This window comes from Eucyclogobius newberryi, unplaced genomic scaffold, assembly GCF_026437365.1.
Source record: "Eucyclogobius newberryi isolate DKJ021-1_F unplaced genomic scaffold, fEucNew1.0.hap1 SCAF_4, whole genome shotgun sequence".
NCBI classification, from domain to species: Eukaryota; Metazoa; Chordata; class Actinopteri; order Gobiiformes; family Gobiidae; genus Eucyclogobius; species Eucyclogobius newberryi.
This window is the reverse complement of record NW_027316056.1, coordinates 12,571,009-12,586,253: the sequence shown is the minus strand read 5'-3', so window position 1 is coordinate 12,586,253 and position 15,245 is coordinate 12,571,009. Positions and strand designations below refer to the sequence as shown.

The 15,245-nt window shown below is 39.3% G+C and overlaps 1 protein-coding gene across 1 annotated transcript in view; it reads right to left on the bottom strand.

The window, feature by feature from the left end:
- Positions 1–15,245, bottom strand: part of LOC140377050 (sodium/potassium/calcium exchanger 3-like) — an 81,264-nt gene that overhangs the window by 56,006 nt on the left and 10,013 nt on the right. The window contains exon 2 of the mRNA XM_072462324.1: positions 12,553–12,681. Coding sequence (XP_072318425.1) covers positions 12,553–12,681 — 129 coding nt within the window. The remainder of the gene's footprint in view (positions 1–12,552; positions 12,682–15,245) is intronic.

The following is a 15,245-nucleotide window of genomic DNA, read 5'->3' as shown; positions in this document are numbered from 1 at the left end:
CTCCATCTACTGGCAGCAGAGGGAATTACATATGTGAGATGAACAAAAGCTAGCTTTCATCAGACATGCTAATGCAGCCATACAGTGTAAAGATTGTGATTTGAGGCAGAAAAGCTCAGAATGAGTCTGGCAATGATTTATGGTTGTATATATTATAGGTAGAATATGACATCACACATCGTTCACATCAAGTGTTTTTTAAGCTTGCGTGAATGAAGCCAAACACAAATCCAGGGGTATGTTTTTGATAAGGGAACAATGCTAGAACATGGTTAAAAGCTCAAAAAAGTTTTGCATAAGATGTCCTTTAATTCAAGCACAAGCTCTAAAACGTCAAATAATCATCGATCTCTATCTCCCAGTAACATCAGCAATATCTTTTCCACCATAACCTGTTCGCTCAGTGTTTTAGGAGTCGCACCTATGTTTTCCGCACACATCTTTCTGAGGAAAGCCCTGGTTATGTCATCCCAGCCTCCCGGCCTGAAATGGAGTGGTGCGTGGTGCGGGGGCAGACCCTGGAGAGCGAGGCACGTGGAGCGAGGTGGGGAACCCGGCCTCGTACACCCACGCTCCGGCCCGCACCGTGCTGTAGGAGCGCTTTAATAACTCTGCTCCAGGGCTCTGAGGTTTGGCTTGAAGTGGTGCCAGTGCTACGGGATCAGAGCCCCTCTCAGCAAATTTGGGTTGCAAAATGTGTGTGCACTGCTGAATATTTTTTGTCTTTGCAGAATCACCTTTTAACAGATCAAACTGCAAAGAGCTGGTGTTTTGTTTTTTGTGCAAAGAGCTGCACTAGTACTGCATTGTAGAATATAGTTGTAAAATATACATAGCGCCACAACTCATTATTATGGCATGAAAGTTTGTTTATCACAATCACATTTGTCTTACATAAATAAGACGTGACATTAGGAGTGAGCAATATTGGGGAAAAATCATGTCTTTAAGCCTATTCATTGATGTTTACTTATCAGAAAAATGTGAAATGTCGGTAAAATGAATCACAAAAGTGCAGATATGTCATGTTTTGCCTTTTTTTGAACGTTTTAAACATGATTTCATATTCAGTCAGCTCTTTTTGTAACATTTGTGACTAAAACGATATACCTGATATTCAAATGTTTCAAAACAACATTCAAAAGATTTCAATATATTGCCCACATTTAGCTGACATCCCTAATCACAGTATAGTATTTGTGCTGACTACTTTTCAGATCAGCTTTACACTTTATTGCCCAATCTCAACTGATCAAATTTGCAGCAATGTTTGGATAGGATTTGTGTAATTGTGCTTTTTTAGTTCTGAGCAAAGGGTGCACTCAAGTAAAAAGATCTCGATGAAGTAAAGCCACTATATGTCAGATCTGTGGAGAGGCAAGCATGTGGAGAGTGCATGTTTTCCAAGTATATATTAAGCACAAAAAAAAACACCTGTAATTGCATATATACAAGATACTAGACAGCAAACATGTCTCCATAAGATACCCCTAATGAGCCCCCAACAGAAATGTTAGTGTGCTTCTAAAATGCACACTTTGAATCTTGATTTCAAAACTAAAATTACAACAACAAAAACGTAATCTGAAATTTCACATTAAAAGAATATAAAGTGTGATATATTGCTACAGAAAATACCTCAATGAATGAAAAATATCTATGCCACAGACACAATAACCCAAAAGCAGGATGATTCCAGTAAACTAGGGCTGCAACAAGTTAATCATTTAATTGCAACTAATTGGATTATTGAAATGATTTAGTCATTTGATTATTGTTATCTGGTCTATACTGACTCCAAAACGTGCCTTGGCTGAGAGAAGAGGTTTTGAGTCTCTAACGGAGCAGAAATTACATCAAAATTATATAAAAAATATGGCAGATTGATGTTTTTAATGAAAACACTCAAAATACTAAAAATAATAGGCCAAGAAGGTCTTCCTGAATTTCAAAATAATGAAAACCCGACCTTAAACATTTTATCGAATATTTACTGGCCGTGCATTTCGAGAATGTCCAATTGTGAGAGTGAATTCAAAATCTGAGGGGCAAAAAATCCTCCGTGGGGATCGTAAGATATGAAAATTGCTGCACTTTTGTTTTATCTACGGGCGCATTCATGTTTGGGCAGATGCTCATATTTGGCTGCAATGGCGGGGGCGATATGCACGCCCGGTGTTTCAGCAGTGAAGTCATAGGCCCGCTTTACTTGTGGGATATAATCATATAATCGTTTTATGAGCAAACATCTTTCACAAAAGTGATGCGAGTACAGCGCCAGATCAACTCGGGGAACTTGCAGCTGTTCAGAGCAGCGACCAAAAAGTGTGTGGTTTGTCGCCGTGAGCAAACCAGCAAAGACTCGTCACAGAGCGTTGTGTTGCCTTTGATAGCACGTGTGTGTTTTTTTTTTTTTTTTTTGCCTCATATTGTCCTTCAGCAACTTCCCTTAAATTTTATTTCGGTAAAATTTCGGCAAGGCAATCAATTTGTCGAAAGAATGACTGCAACTTTACAGTAAACACATTTTTGTAATTCACTGTATTGTTAAAACATCGCCTGCAATAAATAAATAGCAGAATGTTCTTAGAAGTTACTTATTTGCAATTAAACTATTTCCTCCGCCTCCAGTTCAGTTCTTTTAGTCTCTTCACTTTATTACACACATTTCATCGTTGCTGATGGAAACTGACAAACTGTAAACTGTAAACTGAATCAAAAACAGCAGGCGCCTTCAAATTAAAATTGCGTCTTTGCTTTGTTGCCCGTTTAGCATTACAGAAGAAAACATAAATTAGCAAACAAGGCTCTTTCCCTTCTCTCCTTTTCCAGATCAGCAGGAAGCTAATTTCAACTCCAAATCTCCCACAACAGCGCACATAATAATCCACTTCCTCATTAAATAACAATGTACTTTCACGTGGAGAAACACTATTGCAATCTCCGTTGTCTCTACAAGCGACAACACTGCGTGGCTGATTATTAGATTAGGCCATTAATCAACAATATTAAATAATTGTGCAAACCAAAGGGGAGTGAGTAATCATTTCAAACAGAGATGCAAGCTGGCTTCTGCTGAATTAATTTGGAAAGGCACATTTTGGAGATGCACCAAGCTGAAAGTGTTTTGAAAGTGTTTGTCCATTAAAAGTGACTCACAGATTGACATGATTCATGCCACTACAGCGGAGGATAATTTACTGCAGCAGAGACGACTCGGACGCACCGCTTTCATTAGCCACATGTCAAAAGCTTCGAAATGGCTTCAACAAACAAAATAAACAGATTTGTACGCTGATTAAGAAAAGGAGAAACTGCTGCACAGCGCTCTTTAAAAGGTGCACAGTAACTTTTCTGTAGGATGAGTATGTTTGATGTATTATAACTTGTCATAACACATCATGGGCTAAGTTCACTGATTTGATTCTGTCCAAATGTGACCTGGATTTGATTTTATCGTGACAGTGTGTGGATAGCGCGAATCAGATGTTTCACGAATGCAACCCAGACCACTTTGTAGTAAATCTGATTCAAATCTGTGCATAGCCAGTCCAGTCTAAACACGCAGGTCACATTTATCTGCAGCGCCACATTTTGTTACTGGAAAATACAGACAACAGCAGTGAAAAACACAAACTTAAAGCTGGGGCACCTGGCTTTTTGAATGAATTGTATGGTTTTCCCCAAAGAGTATCTTTTAAAAGATGCAATATGACAAAAAACGAGACTGCATTAGGCTGTCTGCATCAAATTAAAAAAAAAAAAAAAAATCTCATGAACCTGTAAGAGCTAAAAGTAGACTTTGATTGGCTGCACTAGGGTGGTCCACTCCAGTTTTACTTTGCTGTTCGAAAGCTTTGCACTTGCCTGAAAATTGACACTTGTGAAAAGTAAAGCTGTGCAAACGGGATTGTGATTAGATTTAAATACCTACTTCAGATACTCCAGCTTTGATTGTTATTTTGGGAACGAAAGTGTAACAAAGATAAAAGCAGAAAACTAAAGATGACTTATAGGTTCATACTGACAAATACTGACAACAGCAAAAACGCACATCAGACCAGTCAGGGCTGTTTGATTCACACATAAAACTGATTTGTGTCTTAAACTGTGCATTATAGCCCTGGATTTTCGCCACTGCGGCACAAATAAATGTTGTCTTATCTTACATTTTATCTTATTTGCAATGTGAACCATCTCTTCCACTTTGGATTTGGAAAAAGCTCTGAACCGAGCATCAAGACCTGCAGTGTGAAGGAGAACATGCATTTCCTTATATGGACCACAGCATAAAGCAGAAGGTGGTTTGACTAAGTCTGTGTAAGAGAATGTGAGTATCAAAATAACAACAATTATTTGGAAGAAAATGTCAGGCAGCTTTCCTGGAGGGCTTTGGCATTTTGGTTTGTCAGACACCAGAGAGGAACTTAAGATATCGTCTTCTTATTATTAGGCCCGAGCGCCACAAGCTGGCGAGAGGCCTATTAATCTCGTAAAGGCCGTGCAAAGCACGGCTGCGAAAGTGCGCACGTAGTGCGCACGAAATCGAGCGCGAAGCGCTCGCCCACTTCCAAACACTCACTAACGCACTCCTTCACTCATGCACGCCCCGTGCATACTAATTAGTAGTAGGAAAATGGAACATTACCGTTGTAAACGGGCGAAGCCCGTGCAAAAGTGCGCACTAAACGAGCACTTTACATTGAGATGACGACCGCGAAGCGGTCGTCATCCCCATATAAAGCACTCATTTGCGCTAAGTACCTCACGAATACGTTCCCCATCTCTTGCATGTTCCGTGCATATAAGCATGTAATGCAAAAATTGAACATTATTACTGTATAGAGGGCCAAAAACACAAAGTGGGCGGAGCCCACTCAAAATTAACGAAAGTACCCGTCAGTGACCAGGGACCCACACCATGAGGTAGGAAAGCGCGAGCGCTTTCCGAAAATGTATAGTTTATGATATTTGAAAAATGGGAAACATTGTTTTCGCATCGGAATATTATTCTTTCTTCTTCTTCTTCTCGGGACCAACCCCCCTATTTTTCACCCAGTGAACATTGACGAAAAGTCACAAAAATGTTCACACCTCTAAAAATCGTGCCTCTCTACATTCTGGCTATTTCCCTTTTCTAAAATAAAAAAAATTGGCGCGTCAGCGCCCCCAAATGTACCAAAAATGCATTGAGAGATGGGAAATGACCCAAAAAAAATCTGATCGTAGAATCATGAAATTTGGCGCAGAGGTAGATGGTGACAAGAGAAGTAAAAAATATTATTACGGCAACGCCGTCCGCCCAACCAAATGTAGGCCATATTGCTTCAAAAATGGCTAAACATGACTTCGGAGTTTTTCCAAACGTCGTACTTTTACGAACTCCTCCCAGGGCGTTGGCCCTAAAAAGCTGAAATTTGGTGAAAATGCTACTGAGGAGTGGGATATCAAAAGTTATCCAAATTACATTGATACCTCTCACGGTCTCTGTGCGGCGAAGCCGCAAACTGTAGCAAGAATTTCAGAAATCTCCCATATTTAAAATTTCTGCCGTTTGCGCAGATAAAGTCCGAATTGCGTCAAATTAGAATCAGTTGTTAAACTCTTTGCCCTAAACCTACTTGAAGTGAAATAAATTCATTTGGCGCCACAGCGCCCCCTACAGATTTTATATGGAGGTTAAATGTTTAGTTTTGCGAAATTATATGAAATTTGACACACAACTCAATTTTAGCATCCCCATCAAAAAAGTCAATGAGACCCATGTCATAATTGTTATGGCGTTGCCGTAACGATGACCGAAACCTTTCATGTTATTCCAATGGGGAAATCGCCAGAACATGTTTACACTTTAGACTTTCACAAACTCCTCCCAGGGCGTCAGCCCTATTAACCTGAAATTTGGTGAGACTCATCTTCAGGGGTGGATCATCAAAAGTTATCCACATTTTCATTCAAAGAGTCACGGTGTCTGTGCGGCAAAGCCGCACATTTTGCCAAGAATTCAAAATAAAATAGCTTTTTGATGGTAAAACAAAGGGGAGAAGATGTGACAGCGTCACAGATTCAGCAGTAGGCGTAATAAAAGGACAATTGGGGCGCGTTAGCGCCCCCTCCTCTTGCGGCGTGGCGGCGGTGTGGCGGCGGCGTGGCGAGGGCCGATCATTGCCGCTTGCGGCTATATTTACCATTATTCTTCTCTATCTTTATAATAGGATCAAAACAGACTGTCACTGGACTAAATTTAGATGCTTCCGGCGGCGCAGATGTCCCGTCTCACTTCACTCTCACACCTGATTAAAACATTTCACAAAGGGCAGCCGGAGCACGGCGAACACCAAATCTCCAGGGGTGGACTTTGACATATCTCCAAGCAAAGTTTCACCCGGTTGTAAACATGGAGGATTTAATCTGACTTTATAATGAGTCGTGGTTCAGATATCACAGTAGAATATATATGTAAATGTAGAAGTAGGGGAACTATATCATTTTATGTCAACTTTACAAACATAGAAAAGAAAAAAATTGATTGAATTAAATTGGGCAGTAATTAAATGTGTATGCTTGAATGTTGAATAATTACAAGTTGCATAATAATGGAGGATCCGCCATCTTCTTTTTACCACAGAGATGTTGCTTTGCCAGGAATGTTCCACCAAAAAACGTACCATTTATGTTGATGTATGGTAAATGATAGGGCTGTACACCATCACAATTTGAGTTGGTACAATTACTAAATGCCAATTATTACTCAAATAATAGAATGTCTTCTGTGAAGAACAAAATATCCTGCCTTTTTATAGAAATACTTTGTTGTACCTGTAGTTTAGACCTCTGATTGTTGTTTTATTAGTTCATTTCGGTCTTCTCCTAATGCTCCTGAAGTTGTTTACAATGTGCACTGAACAAAATCCAGCTTTTTAGATCACAATTATTCTTATTAGGCCCGAGCGCCACAAGCTGGCGAGAGGCCTATTAATCTCGTAAGGCCGTGCGAAGCACGGCTGCGAAAGTGCGCACGTAGTGCGCACGAAATCGAGCGCGAAGCGCTCGCCCACTTCCAAACACTCACTAACGCACTCCTCCACTCATGCACGCCCCGTGCATACTAATTAGTTGTAGGAAAATGGAACATTACCGTTGTAAACGGGCGAAGCCCGTGCAAAAGTTCGCACTAAACGAGCACTTTACATTGGGATGACGACCGCTTCGCGGTCGTCATCCCCATATAAAGCACTCATTTGCGCTAAGTAGCTCACGAATACGTTCCCCATCTCTTGCATGTTCCGTGCATATAAGCATGTAATGCAAAAATTGAACATTATTACTGTATAGAGGGCCAAAAACACAAAGTGGGCGGAGCCCACTCAAAATTATCGAAAGTACCCGTCAGTGACCAGGGACCCACACCATGAGGTAGGAAAGCGCGAGCGCTTTCCGAAAATGTATAGTTTATGATATTTGAAAAATGGGAAACATTGTTTTCGCATCGGAATATTATTCTTTCTTTCTTTCTTTCTTTCTTTCTTCTTCTTCTCGGGACCAACCCCCCTATTTTTCACCCAGTGAACATTGACGAAAAGTCACAAAAATTTGCACACCTCTAAAAATCGTGCCTCTCTACATTCTGGCTATTTCCCTTTTCTAAAATAAAAAAAATTGGCGCGTCAGCGCCACCAAATGTACCAAAAATGCATTGAGAGATGGGAAATGACCCAAAAAAAATCTGATCGTAGAATCATGAAATTTGGCGCAGAGGTAGATGGTGACAAGAGAAGTAAAAAATATTATTACGGCAACGCCGTCCCCCGAACCAAATGTCGGCCATATTGCTTCAAAAATGGCTAAACATGACTTCGGAGTCTTTCCAAACGTCGTACTTTTACGAACTCCTCCCAGGGCGTTGGCCCTAAAAAGCTGAAATTTGGTGAAAATGCTACTGAGGAGTGGGACATCAAAAGTTATCCAAATTACATTGATACCTCTCACGGTCTCTGTGCGGCGAAGCCGCAAACTGTAACTAAAATTTCAGAAATCTCCCATATTTAAAATTTCTGCCGTTTGCGCAGATAAAGTCCGAATTGCGTCAAATTAGAATCAGTTGTTAAACTCTTTGCCCTAAACCTACTTGAAGTGAAATAAATTCATTTGGCGCCACAGCGCCCCCTACAGATTTTATATGGAGGTTAAATGTTTAGTTTTGCGAAATTATATGAAATTTGACACATAACTCAATTTTAGCATCCCCATCAAAAAAGTCAATGAGACCCATGTCATAATTGTTATGGCGTTGCCGTAACGATGACCGAAACCTCCCATGTTATTCCAATGGGGCCAGAACATGTTTACACTTTAGACTTTCACAAACTCCTCCCAGGGCGTCAGCCCTATTAACCTGAAATTTGGTGAGACTCATCTTCAGGACCATCAAAAGTTATCCACATTTTCATTCAAAGAGTCACGGTGTCTGTGCGGCAAAGCCGCACATTTTGCCAAGAATTCAAAATAAAATTGCTTTTTGATGGTAAAACAAAGGGGAGAACATGTGACAGCGTCACAGATTCAGCAGTAGGCGTGATAAAAGAACAATTGGGGCGCGTTAGCGCCCCCTCCTCTTGCGGCGTGGCGGCGGTGTGGCGGCGGCGTGGCGAGGGCCGATCATTGCCGCTTGCGGCTATATTTTATTTTATTTTCCTAAATCGTGCAGACCTAGTAAATCATTTGAAAGTGAATTTTAAAAAAACAAGGACAATTATAATGAATTGCAAACTCTTATTTTCCTAAAATATGCCAAAAAGTAAATTAAGGAGTTTAAATCAAGCAATGTTATTGCTCTATGTTCCACAGTACGGCATTAAATATATCATGTTTTCACTCAACTACAGGTCTTTTTATTGCTCAAAAATACCTTGAAAAACATTTTGGCTATTTTCATTGTGAGCGGCGTCGCCTTCTTCATAGATCTGGACTGTAACCTGCTTCTGTCCCCATGGAAACAGACAAGTCATGCTGTTGAACACTACAGGAAAAGCAATAACATCCCTAGGACAATCAGACGCCGGACGCCCAATATCAATTCTCATGAACCATACATCATTTCCTGAACCACTCAAATCTATGGAGGTGTCAACTTTATTAGAGTTATTTTGCACTAACAGTCCGGATCTCGAGAGCCCAGCTTCAGGGGCAGGAGTTTTAAATTTAGCAGGGCACAAAAGGGGGGCAGGTACTGTATAATAAGCAGCAGATGAGAAGATGGGATGCACTTTGACCCCGGAGCCTTTTATAGACGACAGGGCGACCTTGAGAGGGAGATTGATGATGACGTTTTACTTAATGAGATCACCAGAGAATTGTCTATTTGTGAGGAAGAGCCAATCAGGGGCAAGCTCAGGTAGAAAGCTGAATGTCAGTGTATGTTTCATTGAGTCTTATGTACCTGGTGCTACTGGTGGTTTATGTCCTGGTTTAGGCTTTATTTCATATGGTTTAGACCTAATTTAAACCAGGTTGAGCCCAGGTTTAGTCCTGGTTTAGCCCTGGTTTAGGCCTGGTTTAGATCTGGTTTAGACCTGGTTTAGCTCAGGTTTAGCTCTAGTTTAGATCTGGTTAAGGCCTAGTTTAGATCTGGTTTAGACCTGGTTTAGCTCAGGTTAAGCTCTGGTTTAGATCTGGTTTAGGCCTAGTTTAGATCTGGTTTAGACCTGGTTTAGCTCAGGTTAAGCTCTGGTTTAGATCTGGTTTAGGCCTAGTTTAGATCTGGTTTAGACCTGGTTTAGCTCAGGTTAAGCTCTGGTTTAGATCTGGTTTAGGCCTAGTTTAGATCTGGTTTAGACCTGGTTTAGCTCAGGCTAAGCTCTGGATTAGATCTGGTTTAGGCCTAGTTTAGATCTGGTTTAGACCTGGTTTAGCTCAGGTTAAGCTCTGGTTTAGATCTGGTTTAGGCCTAGTTTAGATCTGGTTTAGACCTGGTTTAGCTCAGGCTAAGCTCTGGTTTAGGCCTAGTTTAGATCTGGTTTAGACCTGGTTTAGCTCAGGTTAAGCTCTGGTATAGATCTGGTTTAGGCCTAGTTTAGATCTGGTTTAGACCTGGTTTAGCTCAGGTTAAGCTCTGGTTTAGATCTGGTTTAGACCAGGATTTGCCCAGGTTTAGACCTGGTTTAGCCCTGAGTTAGCCTTGGTTTAGACCAGGTTTAGACCTGGTTTAGCCCTGAGTTAGCCTTGGTTTAGACCAGGTTTACACCTGGTTTAGCCCTGAGTTAGCCCTGGTTTAGACCAGGTTTACACCTGGTTTAGCCCAGGATTAGCTCTGGTTTAGCCCTGATTTAGACCTGGTTTAGCCCTGGTAAACTCACCCCTCGTCCTAAAGATGTTATAAAGAGCCTGCAGTACACAACTAACTACATAAAAACTGGGACAAAACTGGGACAAGACAAAGACTAAAGTAGCAGTAGAACAGGACCAAACTAAACCTGGACTCAAACCAAGACCAAACCAGGATCAGAAGCACCCTAAAAGGTTGGAGGTAGACTTGTCAAATGCAAATGTTTTGACCATCTTACAAAAAACTAAATTTTTTTCTAGTTTCCAGACAATATGTCAATCCAACAAAAATGTGCAAACAAATATGTATGCAAATGTATTTGCTGTGGTTTAAGTATTAAGTATCAGCCAAATGTGAATGATAATTTCAGGAGTCAGGACTAAACATGGGGAATCTGTGTTTCAGTTTTATGCAGCTAAAATCTGGAACAGTCTTCCTGAAGATGTGAGACAGGCTTCTACTCTGACAATGTTCAAATCTAAGCTAAAAACAGTTTTGTTTAGCTGCGCATATGACTGAAAGGATTTGCTTTGCACTCCTGTTGTGTGAAGCACTTTCAATTGCCTGTATGAAATGTGCTTTATAAATAAACTTGCCTTGTCTTGTCTTGTCTTGTCTTGCTTAATTTGTAATATCACAAAGGGAAATATCACTGTATACTCTTATTTTAGTTATTAAGTTTACCATATCATTTATTTTTCATTTTCATTCATTTCACTCTTTCTTCTGTATTTTTTATTATAAATTACACTAAATATTCTAAATAACATTCACAATATGATAAATATTTGTAAAAGCACTTGCCAATTACCTTTTGTATCAGTTTTGCTGGAAAAATATATTTGATTTATTGATTTATTGATAGTTCAATTATCTGCACCTCTACTACAGGAACAATCATGAAACAAAACAGGCACACAGATCGGTGTTGTTATTGTTGTAGTAAAACAAATAAAAATCATATCTAACCTGTATATTTACCAAAAAGTATTTGATTTTAGAAACAAGAACATCCAAGGCAGCTCTAAGAATAGACAGTTTTAATAGCACACACTTTTGAACTCAACATAATGGCTGCAGACTTTTTGCAGTAGTTCTCTGCAAAACGCAGTTGGATAAAATGTCTTCAAGCATTTTTATAACACCCGAAAGCTCCAGCGTTATAGCATAAAGGTCGCCATGGAAACAGATTTTTTTTCTCTCTAAAGCTATGACCACGTAGTACAACCAAACTACCACCTATATTTGTATTTACAACAATGGATTCAAAGACTAAATGTAACTCTTTAAATCCAACACATTTCTTTATAACTTTATAGTCCAACATTTTCCTTAAACCAGTTAAAAGCCAGGACTAAACCAGAACTAACCAATGGCTGAATCAGGACAAAACCAGCACTAAGTTATGTATAAAAAACCAGACGTAACATCAGATATAAACCAAACTGTAGGTAATTTTGTTTTGCCAGTCAAAAATAATCTGCAAAAAAATCATTTTTCCCGGCCACTGCAGCAGTCTATGGTTTATAGATAATGAGACGAGTTACTGTGCAAGGCAGGACCCTGTAGTTGGTGTGACAAGCAAATAATCTCATCAAAATTATGTGCAAACTCGACCCAAACTGAGTTAAAACTGGAGTAAACTAGTCCTGTATGCCTCTAGTCGTTTAGTCGATTAATCAGTCGATGGCGTCATTTGTACAGGTCAACCAATTATTTCTTAGAATTAAAAAGATCTATATGGACCAGAGCTAAAATTTATATTTAAATCTATGGACCAAGATTTATAAGGATCGGAGTGACTTGGGAGTGAAATAAGAGTTTAATTTGCTGTTTTACACTGTTATACTTGTAGTTTTCTGTGCAAATATTGTGTGAACTCCAGTGCTCTTTAGGTCTATCCACAGCTCCGTTTGAGTATTTTTTTTATTTTTTTACATCCTGAGACAAAAATATGAACTGAAAGAAACTGTAAGACCCTAAAAACAATGCATGAGTTGCTGATGCAGCCAGAATGTCATGGGAAATGACATGACCCCGGCCAAAATCTAGGTTAGACCATAAAAGAGATAAAGCAAAGGGGCGCTGGGACTAAGAGCTATAAGGGCTACGAGGTGCTCATTTGTTAGCCAGCTTTGCCTTTGTCATGTCCGCTGTGTTGCATGTGGGACAGGGGCAGTGGTTCGGGGTCAGGGAGAGGAAACGGGGGCGCACTGGTGGTTCTTTACCTGGAGCGGTGCAGTTTTTAGGTCCCTCGTCCTCCAGAGAGTCCAGGCTGGTGTTGTCCGCTTCCTGAAGTAGTCTCCTGCCGCCCCATCGCTCCTCCTCCTCCGTCCCACGACTGGACACGGTCAAACCTATAAAAGACACAGTGACTTTTAATATAAAGGACGAGATATGAACAGCATTGATGCATTTTTTCATAGTGGTGGGATATGTGGGAAGCAAGGAGTTGGGGAAAGTATATTTATAATTTGTAGTTGACATCCTATTATCAATCTTCACCAGGGGCGGGCAATTATTTTTCCTCAGAGGGCCATATTTGAATCGAGGCAAGTGCCGGAGGGCCGGACCGCGATCAATGGTGTAACAAATTCTTAAATTATATGCACTTTTCTGTAAAACATGTAATCTTTATTAAGGACACAAGTGCAGACACATGTTACATAGATAAGACTAGAAAATAGAAACTAAAATCTTGCAGGCGTCCAGATCAAACCAACAACAACAAATGCCCAAGTCTGATCTAGACAATATAAAACATAATCAAAGTGAAATAGATTATTTTAGTAATTGAGTAATCTATCGATTATTTTCTTCAATTAATCACGTAATCGGTTTATTTTTTTGTATATTCGTAAACTATTTGCTGCAGGTCTGGAAGACGCTCTGTGTGAAACGAAAGCGCCACAAGTCGTTTTGTGCGCTCCGTGCGCCAAAGATTCACGTGTTTTTAATTAAATATGTAGATTAAATGAATCATCAAAGCAATAAAATAATAATCGAGTAAATCGAATTACTCGAGTAATCATTGCAGCCCTAAAGTAAATAAACAAGCAGATGGTCTTGTCACAACACTCAAATTTCAAACTTCTTATTATTCCTTTTCTTATCTCTTTTTTTAACCAATAAATGGACTTTCAACACAAAATAATATTTTTTTCTTTATGTTACAATTCTAAAACTTCAGGAAAGGACAAATTCTGTCCTGTTTATGTGATTTTTGTGATCAGCACAATCAATACTATTACTATACTAGTTTTAGCATTAATAAGTATTAGTATCTATAGATTAGTATTTCAATGAAATAACTGTAAATGTGAAAGTGCTGTGTCTATACAGAAAAATATGACTGTGTAAATGTGTCATTTAAGTGATTCTCAAAGTGAGGGACAAAATCATTACAATATACAATAAACAACATATTTATGACACATTTGATTGAAAACAGTATCTTGCAATGAAATTAGGTCCAATGACACAAAACTAATCAAAGTGAATATAATTACACCTGATAAACCCGGTCTGAAAAGTTTGTCTTATTAAGTCTTATTAAATCAGTATGGTGCTTTCAACACATGTATTTACTAGATTGAAGTTGCGGGTGAAAAACTTGGTTGGTTTAAGGACAAATACCTGATTAGATACACGTTTGCAGTGTTTGGCGTGGACAGGCTGCGCGATTGCGAGATGGGGAAAGAGTAACGGCACATATTATAATCATGACATAATCTTAACCTCAAAGTATGTTGCTGATTGCATATTTATTTCCAAAATGTCTGACTTTGAAATGTTCAGTAAGGAAATGCAGTCTCATTCTTGTTCACAGCAAGAAAGAGAGGAAGGAGAGAGGAGAGAGGAGAGAGAGGAGAGGGAGGAGAGCACTCTGATGCCAAATCACCATAAATGTGCCAAACTGGGACTTAAAGTGCAGAGACTGTTCCCAAGACCACAAGTAAACCCCATTGAACCTCTGCTTTCTCATTTGTTTTAGGTTGACATTATTGTCCTGTGCCATCGCAAGCAAAGACAAAACAAAGAGTGCTCAGTGTTGGTGTGTTTTTGTCTTGGTTAACACTAAACTACCAACAGACTTTTAACATTCAACATGACTGTGATCAAAATAAGCAACAGGATTTTCAAATTCTGAGCATCAAAATGGATTCTCAGTATCAATATAGAAAAAAAATCACCAAATTTGACCTTTCTTGAATAGTCTTGGAATGGTCTTCATCCGTGTATGTTATGTGTTTCAGCTTTGTAGGTGACGTTTGAAGGACTTTTCACCATTCAAAAGCTTTTCACCTTATTCCAGAAGCCCGTCCTGGCGCCGCCAAACAACGTAATCCTCCTTACAGTTGTATTAGTTAACATAGAGCTGCTGACCTCCAGAGACAATAAGTTCTGCACAGACTAAAAAGACGTTTTCGGGCCGCCCAGGGAATCGGTGCATTGTTGACTTGTTGGTCACATGAACATTGGATATTTTACACAACTCAATTTACTTTAATTTGTTTAGATATTTCCCTCGTTCTCCATTTAAACCAACGGAATTCTTGCTATACTGGAAGTGAAATTCCAACAGAAGTGGTGATCACATGGGAAAAGAGGGAAAAGTGGGCGGGGCAGAATAAGGTGAATAGAAAATTTCATTTGTTTCAAGAAAATGACAATAGTCTTAATTTTGCATGTTCTGAAACCAGTGGATATCAAAGCTATGCTAACATGCTAATAGAAAATATATTTTGTGTTGAACATTACATGAGTGGAAGGATGGACAATATTCAAAATAAATAATATCTCAACGTATTCCCAATAACGATTTTCAGATGATATTATGTCAATTCAATAAAAATGTGTTAAAACAAACATGTATTAGTAAAGTAAGTAAGTAAGTAAATTTTATTTATATAGCACCTTT